At 45.7% G+C, this 17,642-nt stretch overlaps 1 protein-coding gene across 5 annotated transcripts in view; it reads left to right on the forward strand.

Annotated features, from left to right (window-relative positions):
• The first annotated feature begins 12,609 nt into the window (after positions 1–12,609).
• The window catches only part of LTBP1 (latent transforming growth factor beta binding protein 1), a 456,275-nt gene continuing 451,242 nt past the window's right edge, over positions 12,610–17,642 (forward strand). For 2 of the 5 annotated variants that reach the window (XM_070798479.1, XM_070798478.1), the window contains exons 1-2: positions 12,610–13,270; positions 14,341–14,411. In XM_070798479.1, the coding sequence (XP_070654580.1) occupies positions 12,804–13,270; positions 14,341–14,411 (538 nt within the window). In that variant the 5' untranslated portion in view covers positions 12,610–12,803. The remainder of the gene's footprint in view (positions 13,271–14,340; positions 14,412–17,642) is intronic. The other 3 variants (XM_070798481.1, XM_070798482.1, XM_070798483.1) reach the window with 2 other exon arrangements.

A 17,642-nucleotide genomic window follows, 5' to 3' on the forward strand; every position in this document is an offset into this window, starting at 1 on the left:
CCCCGTCCATACTGGCACATGCCATTAGGGGCCCACTGCCTAAATGGGTGAGCATTTACCATGCCCATTCTGGATTTTGGCTTCTATTTCAGTTACAAACCCTGAAGGTTTACCTTAATTTCTTGCCAAGTCAGCTATTCATTTTTTATCCAGAACTTTCTAAGTGTTTTTCAGAGAGAGATTTTCATGATATGGAGTCTGTCAATGCTGGAAATAAATGTCATAAAAGCTTAAATTAAACAATGTTAGAATAATGGAAATGGGAAAGTTTTATAATGCCCCCACAGGCTCCAAACCTACCTAGTATTTACTTAAATCTGAATTATGAGCAGTGTCTCTAGAGTCAGACAACCTGGGTTTGGAACCAGGTATTGTGTAGAGTAGAGGGAGACAGGGAGAGTGGGCAAACTCTGAAAAAGGCCAGATGGTAAGTATTTTCAGCTTTTGCAGGCCAGATGCAACTACTCAGCTCTTGCCACAATATCATGAATGCAGCCATAATTACATACTATATAATGAATGGGCATGGGTGTATTCCAATAAAACTTTATTTACAAAAACAGACAGTGAGCTGGATTTGGTCTACAGGTTATAGTTTGCAGACCCCTGACCTTGTGCAAACTAAAGCGTAAGTTTCCTAATCTCTAAAATGAGGGTAACAATACTTATATTATACATAGATTGTTATGAGCATTAAATTAGAAAATTCATGTAAATGCTGATATTAAAATGATGATGCTGGCAATGCTGATGGTGGTTTCAAACAAGTCCCCTGATTTTATAAGATTATCAGGTGTATCTTTACTTCCAAACCTTCAGATACATCCAGCGCAGCAGCTGAGGACTCCTAATAGAAAGCTAACAATACTGCAGTTCGTGGGGTCACAAAGAGTCGGAATGACTTAGCGACTGAACAACAATACTTTGGCAACAAACAACCTTAAAATCCCAGAGGTTAAAGAACTCAGATTTAAGTCTCGCTCACATTGGGTTCCAGTACAATTGATAGGAAACGCTCTTCACTGTGGTCCCTCTGGGACCATTTTGAGATTGCTGGTCACCAAAGGCGGAAGGAGCTCTGAACGCTCTTGCAACAACAATTCAGTGCTTGGTTTGCAATTCCTATGCATAATTCAAGGTCAGAATTGGTCACATCTTCCCTTCCCTCCCCTCCACTGCCCCAGTTGCTGGGCATGCTGTGAGCTGTCAGCTCCTCCAGGAGTGCCTGTGCTACAGAGCAGCCTCCCTTCCCAGGGCAGCCCACATCCAGTGACTGCTCCAGGTGAGGGTACCAAGGCCCACCCACTCTGATCCACGTGGGACAACACTAATGGCCATTTTAGCTTCAGAGATCCCTGTAGGTTCGGCTCAGCCTGCTGTTGGGCAGCTGGACTTCTCCCTCTGCCCAGTCCTCCTTCCTTCTCCTTCTTTCCACAGGGTTACACCCAAGATGGCAAGGTCTAGAAATATCCTCCAGGGAGCACCAAGGATTACCTTACTCAATAAGGTAAGCAGAGGTAGCACACACCCACAGGAGGGTCTAAAATCTGAGCAATGGTAATAGTTAATCTTTATTATAGAGTGTTGATCTGCTGCATGCTGTACAAAAATAAGTTGCTTGGATTAGCTCATGAAATCCTCCTTACACCCTATACTAGACCAGGGGATTGGACCAGATGATGGCAAACTTTGGCCTGTGGACCACATCTGCTCATGCCCATTCCTTTCTGAACTGTCCAGGCTGCTCTCATGCTAGAATGGCAAAAATGAGTAGTTGGAACAGAGACAGTTGTTATTGTTCAGTTGCTAAGTTGTGTCTGACTCTTTGCGATCCCATGGACCGCAGTACACCAGGCTTCTCTGTCCTTCGCTATCTCCTGGCGTCTGCTCAAACTCATGTTCACTGAGTTGATGATGCCATCTGACTGTCTCATCCTCTGTCATCCTCTTCTCCTGCCCTCAATCTTTCCCAGCATCAGGGTCTTTTCCAGTGAGTCGGCTCTTCACATCAAGTGACCAAAGTATTGGAGCTTCAGCTTCAGCATCAGTCCTTCTAATGAATATTCAGGGATGATTTCCTTTAGGATTGACTGTTTGATCTCCTTGCAGTCCATGAGACTCTCAAGAGTCTTCTCCAGCACCACAGTTCAAAAGCATCAATTCTTCGGTGCTCAGCCTTCTTTATAGTCCATCTCTCACATCCATACATGACTACTGGCAAAACCATAGCTTTGACTAGACGGACCTTTATCAGCAAAGTGATGTCTCTGCTTTTTAATACTCTGTCTAGATTTGTCATAGCTTTCTTTCAAGGAGCAAGTCTCTTTTAATTTTGTGGTTGCAGTCACCGTTTGCAGTAGTTTTAGAGAGACAGAGACTGCATGGTATACAAAGTTGAAAGTATTTACTATCCATCCCTTTTCAAAAAAGCTTGCTAAACCTTGTGTGTATTATTCCTACTTCATAGATAAGAAAATACTCACTTTCATAGATAAGAAAATTCCCACTTTCATAGATAAGAAAATAGAAGCTTAGAGCGGCGGATGGTTTATTAAATGACAGAATGTCATTTTTTGGTTACAGAAGCAAGTGTCTGTGGCATGTCCCCCTTGAGTGATAGCAGGCGCAGAACCCTCCTGGGCCATTTATGGACCTTTGTGGGTGCTCAGAGAATGAATATGAACAGCTCTCTTCCCTTCCCTTCCTTCCGCCATCTCCCTTTATAAAATTGAGGTCTCCTCTCCTATCTCTGCAGGCTTCCCAAGTGGCTCAGTGGTAAAGAATCCACCTGCCCAGCAGGAGACATGGGTTCGATCCCTGGGTTGGGAACATTCCCTGGAGGAGGAACAGCAACCCACCCCAGTGTTCTTGCCTGAAAAATTCCAGGGACAGAGGAGCCTGGCAGGCTACAGTCCATGGGGTCACAGAAGATTCAGACATGACTGAGTACACACACACTAGGAGCTTTCTCTACTGAGGGAAAAACACAAGAGACTCATTACTTTTTTACATCTTTGTAACTCCTGGAGGAAGCTCCATTTTTCCAGAAATGACAACTGGAAGAATTAGGGCAGTAAGTATGTAGAGACTGAGGAAACACTTCATGATCACTAAGAAATTACTCTTATGCTGAACCATACAGTGATTAAAGAAAGAAAGAAAAGCAGCCTTCACACATTGAAGGCTGAGATTATCTATTTCCAACTGCCTCCAGCTGAGAAGCAGTTCCCAAGGTGGCACTGAGTAGCTCAAATACATCCCCTCATAAAAGTGATTGTTCAAGGGGGATTCAGGAGGCTAGTTCCTTAATTCCCAGTGGCTGCTTCCTAGATTCATCAAGAACATAGGCTTACTCCACATTTAGAAGCAGAGCATATATATATATATATACACACACACACATATATATATACACACACACACACACACACATACTGCATATACAATAGATATCTAATGAAAACTTAGAGTAGGCTAACCTACTATACACCTATAGCAAAAGGACCTCTACGTAGTGCTCTGCGGTGGTCTAAATAGGAAGGAAATGCAAAAAAGAGGGGATTTATGTATATACATATAGCTGATTCACTTTGCTGTACAGCAGAAAATAACACAACATTGTAAAGTAACTATACACCAATTAAAAAAAAAAAAAAAAGAACTGAGTCCAGGTTGTTTGACGCCAAAGTCGGTGCTTTTGACCATACATTCTATTCCTTCTTGGCAAGCAAATATCCAGGATTATGTACTTACATCCTACAGATGCTGTTCTAAGTGCTCATAGGTTTTCTGCCAGTGATTTTCTAGCAATCAGCTGCAAGAGGACTGTAGGAAAAGATTCCATCTATCTGCTTATCCCTTCCCTTCTGAAGAAAATGTACCCAGTTTTCAGAGAGAATCCTTGCATATATTCAGACATATTAGATCCCTTAGCAAAAATGTCTAAAATTCATTCTCCATTATTAGTTAATTAGAAAACAACTGGGGGAATTCCCTGGTTGTTCAGTGGTTAGGGCTTTGTGCTTTCACTGCCGAGGGTCAGAGTTTGATCCATGGTCAGGGAACTAAGACCCTGCAATTGCATGGCATGACCAAAACACACACACACACACACACACACACACACAATTGGCTCTCAAAAATGGTTACTGAATGAATAAATGAGTCAGTGAATCAATCTCCAGACCCTTGACAACTTAAGAGATCTTGAGCAAGGTTTTTTCTTAGGATGACCCCAATGTTCATCACAGCACTGTTTATAATAGCCAGGACATGGAAGCAACCTAGATGTCCATCAGCAGATGAATGGATAAGAAAGCGGTGGTACATATACACAATGGAGTATTACTCAGCCGTTAAAAAGAAAACATTTGAATCAGTTCTAATGAGGTGGATGAAACTGGAGCCTATTATACAGAGTGAAGTAAGCCAGAAGGAAAAACACCAATACAGTATACTAATGCATATATATGGAATTTAGAAAGATGGTAACAATAACCCTGTGTATGAGACAGCAAAAGAGACACTGATGTATAGAACAGTCTTATGGACTCTGTGGGAGAGGGAGAGGGTGGGAAGATTTGGGAGAATGGCATTGAAACATGTAAAATATCATGTATGAAATGAGATGCCAGTCCAGGTTCAATGCACGATACTGGATGCTTGGGGCTAGTGCACTGGGACGACCCAGAGGGATGGTATGGGGAGGGAGGAGGGTTCAGGATGGGGAACACATGTATACCTGTGGCAGATTCATTTTGATATTTGGCAGAACTAATACAATTATGTAAAGTTTTAAAATAAAATAAAATTTAAAAAAAAAGAAAAAAGAAAAAAAAAGATAGTTGGAGATTTCTTACTGGGGACTGCTCACAGCATTTAAGTGTAGTCAGTCACTCAACAAACACTGTGCCTTCACTTAAGTGAACATTTGCTATGATGTGCACACTGTGTTAGGTGCTGGGAACACGGCACACCAGGTGTGTACCCTCAGCACAGGCTTCCAGGGATGATGGAGGCACGGAAGTAAGCGTTGGTGCAGGTAGCTTCATGGGGGTGGGGAAGAAAAGCTTCATAGGGGCCGGCAGGCTACTTGTGTGTTGGGAAGAAACCATGGGGGAAAATATAAAGCCAGAAGGTGCTTTTCTAAGTGAAATGTAAGTGTAACAAGCAGGTTGTGGATTGAAAAGGGTTAAGTGGAAAGTTCTGGGGCGGCTGGCAGATGTAACCTGATCCCTCTCAGCAGTAGCTTGGGCTTTAAAACCGGGAAACCTGGAGGAATCACAGACACTGGGCTGGTTTTACTGGTCTCCCCTCACTGTACAGAAAGCCAGGCCTCTCCTTGCACAGCTGGTTTCCTTGGTGGTGTGAGTCACTTCTGTTATGTTGCTCCGTTCATCCATATTATGTAGGTTTTTACTAGCTGCCTTCTCAGAGTATGTCTTGGCCTCCCATAACAGAGTAAGTTGAGAGAGCAACAAAACAGAGAGGTTATAAAAGCCTTGACTGTTTTAATGGTATTACTGGGAATGTAGCAGTTTTCAAACAGAAATAAGACAAAATTCTTTCTACAGAACGTTTCAAGCCATCAATTCAGAGGTATAAAACTTTTTTTCCCTACCATGGCTTGATTCAACTTAATTTAGATTTGGGGGAAAATTTGGGCAAACCCCATTGCTCAGCAGAACCCTGCCTTTAATGAGCTAAAGAAAAGTCACTTTGTCACTGGTCATTGTAACCATACCTCAACTGTTATTAACCAGGAATTGCCTTAGTTCTGGTTTATCTTAATAAGACCAAGAAGAAAAAAAGGCTTTGGCTTCAAAAGGTGCTCTATGTCTCCCGCAAAGCATGTGTTCTGTGCTTAATGCCTGAGACGGACGATGAATGCTCTAAGAGGAAGTGAGGGTAAACTAAAGTTCTGTTGTTGTTTAGTCGCTAAGTCATGTCCGAGTCTTTGTGACCCCTTGGCGCTCAACGACCTTCATGGAACTAAAGGATCTTGAATTCTATTTTGAAGGAGGAGGAGGATGAGCTGAAGAGATGACAGGCTGTCAGGAAAATGATGTGAGGGGTGGTTAGAGGCAGGAATGTGGATATCCTTTCTTTGCAGACTAGTGGCTAGCTGCCTTTTTTTTTCTTTCAAAGAGAAAGAAGAAAAATGGGTAGATAAACGTAGTTGGACCAGAGGTTCATTTGGGGGAGTAACACAAGATGAGGTTAAAAAAAGGAGAAGGAGGCAATCTTTAAAGGGTCCTGGGTCTTAGAAGACCAGACAGGCTGGCTAGGAATTGATCTGTAGAAATGGTACAATAACTTCCCTTGTTTTCTTCTTTTTGTCTAGGCTGCTTTATTCACTGTATGATATTTTAATCAATTTGTTGGGTGGCAGAGAGAATATTTTGGAAGAAAAATAATTAGGATCAAGTATTAAACTCAGGCAGGGCTTCCCAGGTAGTACTAGTGGTAAAGAACCCACCTGCCAATGCAGGAGACGTAAGAGACACAGATTTGATCCCTGGATCAGGCAGATCCCCTGGAGAAGGGCATGGCAACTCACTCCAGTATTCTTGCCTGGAGAATCCCATGGACAGAGGAGCCTGGCAGGCTGCAGTACGTAGGGTTGCAAAGAGTGGGACAAACTTAAGCAACTTAGAACATACACACGCACATTTAACTCAAGCATCATCATGCACTTACGCCATTGGGTGAAAATCCCAATATAGACAAGAGAACGACTAGTGTTCTGCAATTTACATAAAGAAGCAATTACAGCAGCTCTACAACCTGGGAAGCATAGAAACTGACACGAAACAGGAGGTTCCTCTTAAAATTGGGTCATGATTTCTAACAAAGCTGTATTTGAGAGGAGAGAGTGTTACTCTGCTCGCCTACCTGGCACTAAACCAACCTTGCAGGTGTCTGGGCATCTTTGAAGTTAGATTTAAGCAGGGAATTTAAGTAAACTTTCATGGACTAATGGAAGGCCAAAGAGATATAATTGAGATATCGAAGTGAAATGTGATTTCTTGGGGGCTATGTTGTGATCAAAAGGCAAGTGTTTCATAGAGGTGAGGTGCATGTCAGTTCAGTGTGCATTCAATTATTTTCCAAGACGCAAACTCTTTGAGAGTAAGAACACATTTCCTATGTGCCCTCTTGAATGTTGTCCAGCTGATTGACCCAGTGAAGTTTGGAAGTGAATGAAAAGTGTAAATAAAATTGTATTGATAACTACTTAATTATTACATGGTTTCATATTTAATGTCCAAAAATTTGAATAAATGGGTATGAAAAACCTCAATGAGAGTAAATTAATGAACAGATTTTGGTTCCCTGTAGACAGGCATTTCATTGCCTTTGGCAGCCACCATTGTGTGATACTTACCCTTGATTATACTCAAGGTAAGTAAGAAAGGACCAAAACAATCAGAAAGGGAAATTTAGTGTACCCAAAATTTACTTTTAGTGAATTTTCCTTTTGTGGATTGGCTCTTCAAAATTTGTAGAGTGGTAACCGATACCCTTTACCCTTTTCCTTTTATGGGTCTCATTTCCCGCAGTCCTTTATTCAATACTCACCTTACACGTAATTATACCTCATTAGACTCCACGTGAATGGGGTGTATCTTGCTATGGCTGAGCACTCAGGGTCAGCACAAAGACACTCGCTGGCCTAGGGGCAACTTTGGGTTGCAGTCCAACCAGGCTTTATTTAAACTTCTCCACCTGAAATGGAAGTTTGTTTTGATTTTGCTGTAATTGTTATGTAGGCTATCTGAGGGCTGTAAGGTTTAGGGCCCTAAATGTTTGTTGACAACTAAGGATGCTTAGATTTCAAACCTGAAGCATTAAAGGGAGGGAAAGCCTGGGGTAAACTTTGGTTCCATTTGTTGCTTAGTCCCAGGAGCACCTCATTCTTCTCTGCAAATGGGCCCCGTCTCCAACTTGCTGACACATCTCGGGAGAAACATGGATACGTTCAGTGGATGAGTCTCTGCTTTAATTCCTCATCGGAAAAGCTGTGTGATTTTTCATGGATGCTGAGTTAAACGTGGAGGAAGTCCCACATTTCTAATCTGCTTCACCTCTGCTTTTTTTTTGATGCAATGGTTGGAAGAACGAGGGAGAGGACCATGCGAGTAAATGAAGCATCTCCTTGCAGGTATCTGCAGCTGCAGCTGTGGTCTTTGGCCTCCAGCTTGTGTGAGAGAACACGAGACTTCCTGTGCCTCCCGCTTTGCATGTGGTGTGTGGCAGCCAGCCAGCCTCCATTCTAGCACCTTCTAAGGGCACAGGCTTAAATCTTGCCCAAACCTGGACAAGCTGATGTTCAGGTCAGAACCAGCTGAGGTTCAGAAATGGCAGGATCCTGTGAGCAACCTAAGAAGATTAGCTCACAGATGCTGGGTATAATGCTTCTCACCCGATAGTTCCTTTTTCCTTTCCCCCTCCTCCTGCCTGTTTTCCCCCACTTCTCATTCATTGATTTCTCCTTCATTTTGCCCAATCTGCCCTCTTCTTCCCTTCCTTCCACCCATCTCTTCTTTTCCCTCCTTCCACTGCATCCCCTCTTTTTGTCTTCACACTTCCTCTCTTGTTTTCCCTTTCTTTTCCATTCCTCAATCTCTCTCTCTTGCTTTCACTCTCCTTTTCTCTTTCTTTTACCTACAATTCACCGATTTCTTGTTTATCTCTTTCCCTTCTCCCTTCTCTTTCTAAGAATTTCTTGATGAAATTAGAAGAGAACTAAGAGAGGTCCCATGAAATCCTTGGCTGGAGGAAAACATGAGTGGAAGAAGTTCTGATCATAGGCAGCCGTTCAGTTGATTTGTAGCTGACCTTAAATATAGGAAAAGATTTCAATTACAAAACTCATAAAACGTAAGGATGAGGGAAACTGGCTGCATTTTTGAATTTGACTAATGGTTTCAAAGTGCTTTAAAAGTTTGGCATTTGCCAGCCTTCTTTTCTTCCCCTAATCCTCAAACCCATGAGTTTTTATGCGAAACATAATCCTCTTTTCTGATTCATTTACACTTAGCTCATCTGAGTATTGTTTTGTAAAAACCATCTGAAGTCCAAGAAGTTTTATGAGATCTTTAAAGACTTGTTTTTTCAACCAGGAAGTTGTGTACTGCCAATATAAATGAACCTTAAAACCTAGGGGGCTTGGCATTAAACAGGGTCTAGACTTGGCAAAGGCTGGTCCCCCAGCCTGACAGAAACTGGGCTTTCACTTTCATAGTAACAGTGAGTCCAGTGTTTTAGATGAGTGACCATCTCATACGATAGTACATAGGCTGCACAACACATTTTTCAAGGGTTATCTTGCTAGTTATGTAGATAGCAAGAGACTGATGTGGAAAAACTGAGACTTTGCTAGAGTTTCTCGACTAGATTGCTTGCTTCTGTGTACGCATGCATGTATGCTCAGTGGTGGCCAACTCTAAGCGACCCCATGGACTGTAGCCCACTAGGCTCCTCTGTCCATGGGATTGCCTAGGCAAGAATACTAGAGTGAGTTACCATTTCCTTCTCCAGGGGATCTTCCTGACTCGGATCGAATCCACATCTCTTGTGTATCCTGCATTGGCAGGCAGATTCTTTATCATTGTGCCACCATATTACCACATTAATGGTTGTATATAAGTAAACACACATGTATACAAATGTATATGGATCATTTATGGATGAGATTAACATTTACATTAGAGATTCTTCCTGTGCTTATGTTTCAGAGAAGATCTAATTGTGATGTATCCAAATATGTCACAAGGCAGGTTGTAATCAGACTGAAGATTGGGGTGAAATACTCACCTCTGTGGATCAAGAGAAAGGAAGATTGCTTTTTAAACATTTTTCTGCAGAATCACAGAGCATGGTTAACGCCCTTGTTCTCGTCAAATGTGAGGACCTTGGGTGGACCCCCAGGCCCTCTGGAAACAGGCTCGTAGGTGAAATGGCTTGCTCAAGTTCCTGTGGAAAGTGAAACAGCCAGGCCGCTCGAGCCCAGCCCTCCGGTTCCATGTCCAGGCTCTGCCCTCTGCAGGCAGCTGCCTCTCATTGACCAAAATGGGCTTTGATGTGTGCTGTCCATCTGGGTCCTGGAGTGAGTCACAAGAACAGCTCACCCACCACCACAGACTAAAGTCTGGTCCTTTGGTGATGCTGCCCATCACTATTTCCTGAGCTTTCACCTGTCTGACATGCATTCTTTGCAGTCTAGACTCTTCAGAATGGAGCTGGTGCTCTAGACATCCCCTCCCTCATCCATTTCAACTGCTGCCTACCTGAGAGATTATAGAGATTATAAAATCTCTATAAACTGGTTTGAATTGCAGGTAGAAAACGTTTTCCGTACATGTTGCAGATTCTCCGTGAGATGACAACAAATTATGGGTTGTACTGTGACACTGGTGGTGATTTAGTTGCTAAGTCGTGTCTGACTCTTGCGACCCCGTGGACTGTAGCCTGCCAGGCTCCTCTGTCCATGGGATTCTCTAGGCAAGAATACTGGAGTGGGTTGCCATTTCTTTCTCCAGGGGATCTTCCTGACCCAGGAATCAAACCTGGGTCTCCTGCATTGTAGGCAGATTCTTTACCATCTGAGCCACCAGGGAAACCCACTGTTGTATTGGCCTCTCACAAAGCAAATCCTGCCTTGTGAGGGTTCTGTGATTGTTTCAAACTGTTGCTTCACTGAGTTCTTTATCTTTTTAAAAAGGTTTTATTTACATTTTTTTCTCTTGAATAGGATAGGAAGCTTTTCCAGAATAGAAAGGCTGTGCTTCTGATATGTTGTGTCTGCAAAGGGTCAGCCTCTCTGCTTGCCTCCAGAGTAGCACTTGGGAGATATTTATTAGCCTGTGCCGTGTCCTTTCTCCAGGATCCCAGGCTGGAGACAGTTTCTTCACCCATCCTCCTTCCTCAATCTTCTCAGCTGGTTCCCTTTGGCCTGACTCAGAGACTGACCTCGAGTGACCTCACTCATCTTGTCCACAGGGACCCCGGATGTTCTTAGAGCCACAGACTCTTAGGGCTGGAAGGAAGTTTGAATCCAACTTCTCTGTGTTGTAGAGGAGCAAGCTGAGGTGCGGAGAGGAGAGGTGAGCTGCCTGTGGTCTTTTGGCTACTTAGCAGCAGTGTTAGGACTGAACTGAGGTCTCTCCCTCCAGCCAGATGCTGTTGATTCTGTGACTGTGGCTCTCAGAGGGTGTTCTCACATGAAACTGGGGCTCAGGCAGATGGACTGAAGCTCTCTCCTGCCAAATCAAATATCGGAGGTCTTTCCCCAGTCTACAGAAAAAATAGATTAAGGGATGAAGTTTCAACTTTCTTTTCCCTTTATTCTTTTTAAACCATTGTCACCTGCTACCAACTGTCCACGAGCCAATGAGATTTTCTATTGCATTCACGTAATTAAAGCATGAATTGTGCTGGAGAAACTGTTTTAAATTCAAATGCTAGAAGTAAATATGTTATTATTTCATGGTTTTCCCCCCAAAGCACCCTGACCCCAGATCCTCTGTCCCCTGGGACATTCTGCATCTCCCTTAATGTGATTTTGGTTTATCTCCAGTGAGTGATCCTTTCTTTTTCAATAGGGGCCCAGGGAACTCATCTTTTTTTTTTTTTGGATATTATTTCTTTTTAAAAAATTTATTTATTTTAATTGGAAGCTAATTGCTTTACAATATTGTAGTGGTTTTTGCCATACATTGACATGAATCAGCCATGGGTGTACATGTGTTCCCCATCCTGAACCCCCCTCCCACCTCCCTCCCCATTCCATTGATCTGACTTTAAAAAGATACTAATAACGGCTTGGCATTATTATGGATTCTAAGCCGTGTGCTCCCATCATAAAGGCCTTTTCACCGAGGGTAGAGCTGCTTCCCGGATTGATTCCTGTTGCAGTTTTCCCCGTCTATACAGGCGCCCCCTGGTGCCCACCCTGGTACATGCCAAGCGAGGAGTAGGGTACCAGAAGCTACAGACCCGCGGAGTTTACAAACCTAAGGAACCATCTAAGCACTTTGCAATGGACATTCAGCGCACCCCGAGCAGTCCTTTCGGGGGCCCGATCTGGTATTTTAATCCAATACCCGCAGCAAGTACCCGAGCAAACCACGTCAGAAAATGACTGGAGATGTCGTGCAGACAGTATGAAGTGAGTTTTTTGGGGCTTCTAGAAGGAAAGGACCAGCCAGTGACTTTGCCGTGTCCTTTGTCCTTTCCACGGGAGACGGGATCCTCTGCCTTTGCCGACCCACAGGCACAATCTCAGTGGATGTGGAGGGTGGCGGCGCGTTTTCGGGCTCATCTCACGCTTTCCCCAATTAGGATTTACTGCCTGACGTCACGTCTGCCAGATTGGCTGTTCAGATCTGACACTCGGTTCCACGGCGAGAGAAACTTTTTAAAGACTTTGCAGCCGGGGCTGCCGCTGAGCGTCCCGCGCGCTCACACCGCCCTCGCCCACTCTCGCCGGGTCCCGGGCGGGCACCCCCTGAGCCCGCGGCTGGGCGAGCCGACCCTCACCTTGCGCGGCCCGCGCCCCTCCCCTCCCGACCCCGCGCTCCCCACCCCCACCCCGCCCCCTCCTCCCCGCCGCTTTCGGCTGGGGTCTGGGGCTGCTCAGCCGCCCGCGGAACTTCCTCTCTTGCAACCGAGTTTTCCTCCTCCCCGCCTTTCCCGGGCTCCCGGCCGTCCTCCGGGGGATCCTGAGCGCGCGTGAGCGGCCGCATCGAGCAAGCGGCACGGCCGGGGGCGGGGGCCAGGGGCGCCGGCTGGGGCCCGCGATGGCGGGGGCCTGGCTCAGGTGGGGGCTCCTGCTGTGGGCAGGGCTGCTGGCCTCATCGGCGCACGGCCGGGTGCGGAGGATCACGTACGTGGTGCGCCCGGGCCCCGGCCTGGCGGCGGGCGCCTTGCCCCTGGGCGGGCCCCCGCGCCCGCGGACCTTCAACGTCGCGCTCAACGCCAGGTACAGCCGCAGCTCGGCCGGCGCCGGGGCCCCCTCGGAGCGGACTCGGCGCACCAGCCCGCCCGGCGGCGCGGCCCTACAGGGGCTCCGGCCGCCACCGCCACCGCCGGAGCCGGCGCGTCCCGGGGGCCCCGGCGGGCCGCTCCACCCCAAGCCCGGCGGTCACCCGGCGGCCGCCCCGTTCGCCAAACAGGGCAGGCAAGCGATGCGCTCCAAGGTGCCGCAGGAGACCCAGAGCGGCGGGGGCTCGAGGCTGCAGGTTCACCAGAAGCAGCAGCTGCAGGGGTAAGCCCACACACCCCCTCCCTCCTTGCTCGCGCGCGCTGCCCGCGCGGGGATACGCGGGGTCCGGCCCCTCGGAGCCCCGCGGTGACCGGGGGTATCGTCCGCCGTGAGTCTGCTGTCTCCTCCCCGCCCGCCTCTGCCTTCCTTCCCGGGAGTGCGGCGGGAAGAGCGGAGTGCGGGGAAGCAGGGGAACTCGGAGCATAAAAAGTCCGATCACATTGTTACTGAGCTGCGGGTAAACACAAAAGGCATTTCTGCCTGGGGCGTAACCTACTGTGCGCGAACCAAACTACTCCTAGAAGATGGGCGTAAACATGAAGTCACTACAGCTTAATCCCCCATCATCAATTAAACTTCCCTTTGCAACTTAGTTTAATTTTTTTTGTGTGTGTGAGCTAGTGGGAAAAAAAAAAAAAAGTTTGGAGGAGGGCTGCCTGTAAAGATCCAGCCTCTGTTCTGTAACCTAGAATTTTCAGCATCCTAGTAATTGTGGGCTTGGCTTCCCTGCACCTGTGGGGTCTGCTTTCCCGGGACGGGGATGTCTTAGCATTGACAAGAATTTCAGTTCAATGGTTTCTGTTATTGGGCTTTCCTAAACATCCTCCCTGCCCCCCTCCCCATTAATCATAGGTTGAGGGTGTGGAGGGAAACTTGTTTTGCCTTTTTTTTTTTTTTTTTTTCCTTCAAGGGTGGTTCCAGGCCTTGTGATCTCACCTCTCTTTGGACGCCTCTCTCTGAAACTCAGATTCAATTTAAAATGTGGTCACAGATAATATACAAAATACAATTGGCTTTACTTTACTTTTGTAAGAAAACCGTTAGTTTGGACCTTGTTCTCCCGTCTAGTTCCAGGCTGTGCAGGATTTGATTCTCCCATCCCGCTCTGATCTCCTGTCCTTCCCCTTCTACCTGGGCAGCTTTGGGTTGGGCTTCCTGGGTACCTGTTAGGACTCTCTGGAAGCTAGAGGAAGGTGGAAGCAGGAGGCTGGGCTTGCAGGAGTCGGATGGAGGCTTGGGTTCTCTGCAAGAGTGTTGCTACTGCTGGACTCAGGGGTCTTGCTTTGTTTCAGGGTCAATGTCTGTGGTGGGCAGTGCTGTCATGGCTGGAGTAAGGCCCCTGGCTCCCAGAGGTGCACCAAACGTAAGTGTACATATTCCTAGCTACCCTGCACAGTAAGCCACGTGGGTCAGTCCACATGGGGGTGGGGATCACATAGAGGGCATCTGAAGAGGCTAATGCTGCCCTGAGGAAGTTGATACCTGCAGTGCAGTCCACCCAGTTACCTGCAGCCTCGTCACCACCTAGGAAGGGCTGGGCCAAAGTAATGACAGTATCAATACCAGTTCATTGGATACAACTGTGCCTTGCATCCAAGATTCCCCTGCATTCAACCTCTGTTACACCCATGGGGGGCTAGGAAGAAAATTCTCATTGGAGGTGTGCAGTATGGCAGAACCGGTACAATTAACTTAAACGTGGATATCGACCAATGAAAAACATTCTTTACGTTGATGGCAGGAAGGGAATGGTAAGTAGGAGGCCCTGCTCTGGAATCAGTAGTGTTAAAGCTTTCTGACAATGGCAATCAGAATCTGCCATCCTCGAGGTCGGTTCCCAGGAGGTAACCACTCTACTGTTTATCAGAACTGACAGGTGGGTTTTCCTGCAGGGCTTCTCAAACTAATACACATGCTTAGCAGTGTTTTGAAATGTATTAATGATGCATATAGATTTGAGAACATCAGAAACTATTTCCCCTCTGCATTGTGGAAGTTTCAATATAGTTCGAGAATCCTCTTGACAAGTTGATTCTGTCTGGTGCTAATTGGAAATAAAGAAATCTTATTTCCATTCAGAAAAAGTTAAGCATTCTTAGGTGTTCTCTGCACAGAGCTTGAACCATAAACATATGGATTAGAATCGTCCAAAATTTTAGTTGCTTACTAGTATTCAGTGTCATAAATCAAATTAAGCAATTTGTCTTGTATATGGTTTGGATTTCAAAATACTGGTGAATAAATTAAAAATTTTTTTTCTATTACAGTTATTCTGGTGAACTTGCTTGTTGAAAGGTGCCTTCAGTCCCTGAAAGAAATAGGATTCTGGCATAGTGACTTTAGTTTTGGAAAGAGCGATGTCCAGACAGGTTATGGTTTGGCTGTGATCAAGGAGTAGTGGCAGACATGAACTCACTAATCAGCCTCCTCATTATGGAACTCAAACGGCTAGATCAGAAATAGGGTTGTAGGCATTTTAGATTAACTCATAACCCTTCACTTCTTCTTAGATTACACTTGACAATAGTGCACCAGTATTTTCCTGAGTTTACAATTGCTTGGGTCAAATTACACATCCTCTCCTCCCTTCAGTAACTCCGGCTCAAAACCTGATATGATATGGTTTGCCTGTTACATGGAGACAGCCCATCCATGACAGCACTGCTGCTGTGTAAAGTGGGGTACTGCTGGTAAGGAGTGAAAATAGAGAGCATTCTTTTATAGGTCATGGGTGAGTGCTCCTTGATGCCTGTTAGAATATGTTAAGACTGTCAAAGAAGTTTCCTTGGTAAGCTATTCAACTGAGTGCCCTCTCTGAAAAGATAATAGTAATACCCCATTCTTAGGTTGTCTGGGGATTTGGTGATCCAAAGATGCTCTGGAAGGAGAGTATACTTGTATTGAGGAATCACTTTATGCTTCCTGCTTCTCCAGGTGACAGGGCAAGGGCATGAGTTGTGCCTAGGTTTAGCCAGAGTTGCCCTCTGATGACCCAGAAAAAGATAAGGCTGCGAAAGGCTACCAGTCAGAAGCTGCTGCTGCTGCTAAGCCACTTCAGTCGTGTCGGACTCTGTGCAACCCCATAGACAGCAGCCCACCAGGCTCCCCCGTCCCTGGGATTCTCCAGGCAAGAATACTGGAGTGGGTTGCCATTTTATTCTCCAATGCATGAAAGTGAAAAGTGAAAGTGAAGTCGCTCAGTCGTGTCTGACTCTTAGTGACCCCATGGACTGCAGCCTACAAGGCCCCTCCGTCCATGGAATTTTCTAGGCAAGAGTACTGGAGTGGGTTGCCATTGCCTTCTCCGACCAGTCAGAAGAGTTAGGGTTGAATAGTTACCATCCGCAGCATTCCAGAGGATGTTACACCATGGTTTAGTCTCATAATACCTATTACAATGCTTGCGACTTTTGGTTCAAGTTATCCTTCCAGCTGCTAGAAGGTAGCCCTTGGACAGCACCAGGATTTAAGTAATCAGTGCAACATTAGCCTTCCAGTACTGCCCAATCTGACAAATTAATTCAGGGCCCAAGGCTGGAAGCTTAAATCACAACTCCTTTCAAGAATAATTGTGTTTTTAAAAATGATGCTGTGTTAGGTCAGTGCTCATTCCAAAGTACTATATCTGCTCAATGGTAAGTTTCAGTGGGGGCCTTGTATTTGTCTGGCAGAGCCAGAGATGAGGGAGCCTTTTGCCTTCACATGGGAAAACCAGGGTTACCATTGATGCAGTGAAACTTGTGTCCGTGGCTGAACAGTGTGACACTGGGAAAGACCCCTGGCCTTGGATTCAGGAAACTTGAGTTTAAATCCTCAAGCCTTCACTAGCTGTGTGGCCTTGGGGAATTCATTTGACCTCTGTGACCCTTATATTTTCCTATTGTGAAATGACTGCTAAAGACTTGACTATTGGGACTTCCCAGGTGGTCCAGTGGTTAAGACGCCATGCTTTCCCTGCAGAGGCTGAGGTTTGATCCCTGGTCAGGAAACTAAAATCTCACAGGCAGTGAGGCCAAAGGAAAAAAAAAGTTGAATATTTTGCAGGATTGTTGCTCGTATGAAGGTGAAAGAGAATTATAGGTTTGAAAGCCTTGATGAAACCAGAAGGATTGTTAGAGTTTATTATTGAATCAAGCCAAGTAAACCTTGTCTCATTTATCCATTATTCAGTTTTCTTTTTTTCCGTATGAACGTGTGTGCGTGTGTGCCAAGTTGTTTCAGTCGTATCTGACTCTTTGTGACTCTTTGGACAGTAGCCTACCAGGCTTCTCGGTCCACGGGATTCTCCAGGCAAGAATATAGGAGTGGGTTGCCATGCCCTCCTCCAGGGGATCTTCTTGACCCATGGCTCCTGTGTCTCCTGGATTGCAAGCGAATTCTTTACCCACTGCGCCATCAGGGAAGCCCCTTCCATATGTATGTTTCCTATTGTCGTCAACTTCTTTTCAAAGAATGTACATGTGGATCCCTTTTTATAGTACATTTTTAAAGTAGTTTAGGGTTGGGGGAGGGGGAAATACAGAGATACTGTGGTCAAGGAGTGCACAGTTTTAGTCCCTTAAGATGAATAAATTCTGAAGATCTAATGTATAGC

Source organism: Bos indicus, chromosome 11 (genome assembly GCF_029378745.1).
Source record: "Bos indicus isolate NIAB-ARS_2022 breed Sahiwal x Tharparkar chromosome 11, NIAB-ARS_B.indTharparkar_mat_pri_1.0, whole genome shotgun sequence".
NCBI classification, from domain to species: domain Eukaryota; kingdom Metazoa; phylum Chordata; class Mammalia; order Artiodactyla; family Bovidae; genus Bos; species Bos indicus.